A 5,004-nucleotide genomic window follows, 5' to 3' on the forward strand; every position below is an offset into this window, starting at 1 on the left:
TTACCGGATGACGGGTCCAAGATGGCCGTTTACCGGATGACGGGTCCAAGATGGCCGTTTACCGGATGACGGGTCCAAGATGGCCGTTTACCGGAGGAACGACTAGAACTGCAGCTGGGACCGTTTAGTAGGAAATAAAATAAGATTCATCTAAATATTTGGTTTCTGCCTCTGACCTGACACTGTTCTCTGTCTTCATGTTATAATAAACTTTCATCTCAGAATGACGAGTTTTATTTTCTTAAAGGCTGAAAGTGAAAAAAAAAAAAAAAAATTCTGATTCTGTCCAAAAGTGAAACTTTTTCAGATTTTTTTAAAATCATACATTTAAACTCAAATCCTGGACAAAAAGCTGAAAATGTTACAAACAAAACTTTCGTTCAATAAGTTTGTCTCGTTTTTCTGTCTCCGTCAACAGACCAGGTGAGCTCAGTGCGGCGTTGCCATGGCGACACCTGAAACTGACCAGGAGAGAAAATCCACAAGCTGGAATTTATTGATTTAAACACGGACAGCAAAACAAGGGAGAGACATCTGGACCAGAACCAGATCAGAACCGGGTCAGAACCAGAACCGGACCAGGACCGGGTCAGAACCAGATCAGAACCAGAACCGGATCAGAACCAGAACCGGTCAGAACCAGAACCAGATGAGAACCAGAACCGGGTCAGTACCAGAACCGGATCAGAACCAGAACCGGGTCAGAACCAGAACCGGGTCAGAACCAGAACCAGATCAGAACCAGAACCGGGTCAGAACCAGAACCGGATCAGAACCAGAACTGGGTCAGAACCAGAACCAGATCAGAACCAGAACTGGGTCAGAACCAGATCAGAACCAGAACCAGGTCAGAACCAGAACCGGCTCCGTTAGCTCTCAGTGAGGAGAAACAATAAATATGAAACAAGAGCAGAAAAGATTTTCTTACATTTAACAATCCTAATTATTCGTTGTTCTAATTTCTCCTCTGATCAAAACATGAAAACTCGTCGCTGCAGTTGACCTCTGACCTTTCAGCCTCCATCTTAAATCAAACTGCAGCTTGGACTGAATTTGGTCAGAAACCAGAAATAAAAGTTCAACAGATTCAGAGTTCAAAATATTCTGAGTTATGACGTTTCTGGTGGCTCTGCTTCGCTCGCATCATCATCATCATCATCATCATCATCATCATCATCATCATCAGCGCAGACAGGAAACAGAAAAACAAGGAGAAGAAGAAGAAGTTCCCATTTCATGCACGACTTTCGTCCTTTTACAAAAAAAACAAAGTTTTAAAACTTATTTCCATATCCCTGGGAGCGAAGCTTCGCGAGGCGGTTACCACGGTAACGCCAGTTTCCGCCTCTGTACCTGCGGTTACCACGGTAACGCCAATTTCCGCCTCTGTACCTGGTTTTCCTCCGGAACAGAAACATCTGGACTTCCTGCGAGTCCAAACAAACGTTTGGTCCTGAAATGATTCCAGAGGTTTTGGTGCTTTTCTTCTTTTCTCCCTGATTTCTCTCCAGAACCAGAACCAGAACCTGGTCGGGTTTCATTCCCGACCTCTGGGTGGCGCTGGAGAGCCCAGCCACCTGAAACCAAACAGGAAGTGGGACGGGATGAGTTCTGACGCGTTCACAGTGTTCAGGAAGGTTCTGGACGAGCCGTCCAACGGCCGACATCATGGCTTCTGCTGACTGATGAGGCGGGGGTCAAGGGTCACGGGTCAGAACCAGGGTTTGGAGGTCGGGATCACATGGACCTGCAGGGTGGTCGGCCACCAGCAGGGGGCGCCATCAGGCAGATTTATTGCTGTTAAGGTTTAGTTTTAGGTCTGGAGATAAACGTGGCTGTTGGGTTTCTGAAGATGAAACCGATTGGCCGTTTGGGCTCCATGGCGACGCAGCTGAAACGATGCCTGCAGCGACCCCAGAGCCGCCATTACTAAAATGCCTCAGGGTAAATGATCTGCATCAACGTGTCGTTATGTTGCAGGGACCAATCAGCATCTTTGAACGAAGTGGAGTCTGGCAGCCTGAGCTGAAGAGCAGCAGAAACACTCAGCACGGCCGTCGCTAACGCAGAAGCTACGAATGTTTGGGCATTAAACTCACCGAAGATGAAAACATAACCTGAAAACTGACCTGGGGTCTCTGTGAGCCTGCAGGTTCATCATTAAATTTCATATTTTTGTATAATTTTGTCCAGGTTCATTTAAAAATTGAGCTATTATTGTTAACAGTTTAATTCTCTAAACTACAGAAAAGTAACAGTCAGGATGAGCAAATATGAAAATCTGGTATCAAATTATCACATTTCTATTAACCGATTAATGGTCAGAACAGTCGATAGAACACTGGGTCACTAAAAGAATCGCCAGCCGTAACGCAGAGTGAAGTCACAAAGCCCAGGGCGGCCATCTTGCTTGGCCAGTGTGTTGATTTGGGCCTTGAACATCAGAGATATTGATTATTGGGTTTTCTTTGGTTCCCATGTGATCCCAGCAGAGAGGAGACCGGTTCTGATCCCGAGCCAGGTCGTACAGGGTCAGAGGTCACGGGGAAGGCCAGCGTGGCGCCGTGTTGGGGTCAGAGGTCACCGGCGCTGCGGGCTGAAGACGGGGAAGGCCAGCGTGACGTTGAGCGAGTCGTTGTGCTGGACCAGCGATGTGTGCTGGTAGTGCAGAACCAGCTCCTTCAGCGACCCGTACAGGTTGTACGGCTCGGCGAACCCGAAGCCGGTGCCGGTCTTGTTGATGACGCAGTGCTTGACCTCGCCGTCCACCCTGAGGGGAGAGAGAGAGAGAGAGAGAGGTGAGGGAGGGAGCCTGAAGCCCACAGGTGGGTGAGCAGGTGTGGGCGGGGCTTACACCACGGAGCAGGCGTAGCAGCCCGGCTTGCTGCTGTCCCGGACCAGGAAGGTTCCGTCCCGCTTGCCGCGCAGCAGGCCCTCGGCCTGCAGCCGGTTCATGTTCCCCAGACGCCACAGCCGCTCGTCGTGGTGAGGAAGGTCCTCCTCGTCCTCCACCGTGCTGTACTCACTGCGGACAGCGGCAGGACGGGTCGTCATGGAAACGCCACAAACAGCATCTCATCGTCCTCCGGTCTCATCAAAACATTTTTCTGTTGCTACGGGCAACAACCAATCTGGCTCAGCTTCTGAACTCCTAGAGGAACTGCTCGACCTTTGACCTTCAGTCTGTCAATCTTCAGTGGTTTTTGGTTGGCTAATGCAGAGGCTGAGGCTAAAGCTGAGTTTAAGGCTGAGGCTAGAGCTGAGGTTAAAGCTAAGGCTGAGGCTAAAGCTGAGGCTAATGCTAATGCTGAGGCTAAAGCTGAGGCTAATGCTAAGGCTAATGCTAATGCTAAAGGCTAAAGCTGAGGCTAAGCCTTGTAGTTAATGCCTGACCAGCTCATTCAAACCGAGTTTAGTGCCAAATGTTTGGTGTCTCTTAGCTAGCATCTGTTTTTCTGTCTAACTCCTGGTGGTTCTTCTTCTCTGGCCTAGTCAGAGTGTCCCTAACGGTCGGGTCGGGTCAGAACTCACTCCTCGGTGGTCTCGTTCTTCATGCACAGCCACTCGTTCAGCTTCCTCTGCCGGACTCCTTTCTGGGTCAGCCACCTGCAACAAACACACGGCTGTTAGCGCCGACTTCCTGCTGGCCGCCGGCGCTTCCTGTCTGGGGGCGGGGCTTACATCAGGTACTGGTCCCGGGTCTTGCGGAGCTGGATGAGGTCCGGTTTGATGCTGTTCATCTTCTTGTCGATCTCCCGGTTGTCGGCCGCCTGCTTCTTCAGGTCCACCTCCAGGTGGCGCTTGCTGTCCACGATCTCACTGATCCGAGACTTCAGCTTGTCGTAGTTCTCCATGATCCTTCAGAGGGAACCCAACCGGGTCAGAACCAGCAGAACAGAACCAGCAGAACCCAACCAGGTCAGAACCAGCAGAACCCAACCGGGTCAGAACCAGCAGAACCCAACCGGTCAGAACCAACCAGGTCAGAACCAGCAGAACCCAACCGGTCAGAACCAACCGGGTCAGAACCAGCAGAACAGAACCAGCAGAACCCAACCGGTCAGAACCAACCAGGTCAGAACCCAGCCGGTCAGAACCCAACCGGGTCAGAACCAGCAGAACCCAACCGGTCAGAACCAACCAGGTCAGGACCAGCAGAACCCAACCGGTCAGAACCAACCAGGTCAGAACCCAACCGGGTCAGAACCAGCAGAACCCAACCAGGTCAGAACCAACCGGGTCAGAACCAGCAAAACCCAACCGGTCAGAACCAACCGGGTCAGAACCAGCAGAACCCAACCGGTCAGAACCAACCGGGNGCTGTTTCTGATCAGCTGGTTCTGATCAGCTGGTTCTGATCTGCTGGTTCTGATCAGCTGGTTCTGATCTGCTGGTTCTGATAGTCTCTGGACCTGCCGGGCTTTCGGACCTCCCCTACCTCAGCTCCTCCTGCATCTCCTCCACCCGGCCTTTCCTCCAGTGGTCCAGACTCTCCTCCCAGTGCAGACGGAGGACGAACTTCTGCTGGAAGTTCTGGTTCTGCAGCAGCAGAACCAGCCGGGCCGAGCTGCGCCGGTTGGCCAGCAGAGACTGGTTCAGCATCTGGAGGAGGAAGAGGAGGAGCGTAGTGATGAAGTCAGAGGGGACGGGTGGGGACATGCAGAGGGGACGGGTGGGGACATGCGGAGGGGACGGGTGGGGACATGCGGAGGGGACGGGTGGGGACATGCGGAGGGGACGGGTGGGGACATGCAGACGTTACCATGGCTTTGGCGTGGATCAGTCGGTGGACGTCGGGTGGAGACAGGAAGCTGATCTGCAGCAGGAGCTGGAGCTGCTTCTTCAGAATCTTCTGGATCTGAAGAAGAAGAAGAAGATTTTGATTTTTAACAACACATTTATTTGACAATAATAATATCACAAACAAAAACAGGGTGCATTCTTCTTTTCACATTTCACATTCGTTTCACAACAAAAGAACACAAACCAAATAAAAACAGATAC

General features: G+C 51.3%; 1 protein-coding gene across 2 annotated transcripts in view; it reads right to left on the reverse strand.

The window, feature by feature from the left end:
- Positions 1-1,206: 1,206 nt before the first annotated feature.
- Positions 1,207-5,004, reverse strand: part of LOC103470780 (phosphatidylinositol 3-kinase regulatory subunit alpha-like) — a 33,838-nt gene continuing 30,040 nt past the window's right edge. For both annotated transcript variants that reach the window (XM_008419446.2, XM_008419447.2), the window contains 4 exons: positions 3,682-3,858; positions 3,532-3,606; positions 2,855-3,025; positions 1,207-2,770 (listed from right to left, as the gene is read on the reverse strand). In XM_008419446.2, the coding sequence (XP_008417668.1) occupies positions 2,581-2,770; positions 2,855-3,025; positions 3,532-3,606; positions 3,682-3,858 (613 nt within the window). In that variant the 3' untranslated portion in view covers positions 1,207-2,580. The remainder of the gene's footprint in view (positions 2,771-2,854; positions 3,026-3,531; positions 3,607-3,681; positions 3,859-5,004) is intronic.

Source organism: Poecilia reticulata, linkage group LG9 (genome assembly GCF_000633615.1).
Source record: "Poecilia reticulata strain Guanapo linkage group LG9, Guppy_female_1.0+MT, whole genome shotgun sequence".
Classification (NCBI taxonomy): domain Eukaryota; kingdom Metazoa; phylum Chordata; class Actinopteri; order Cyprinodontiformes; family Poeciliidae; genus Poecilia; species Poecilia reticulata.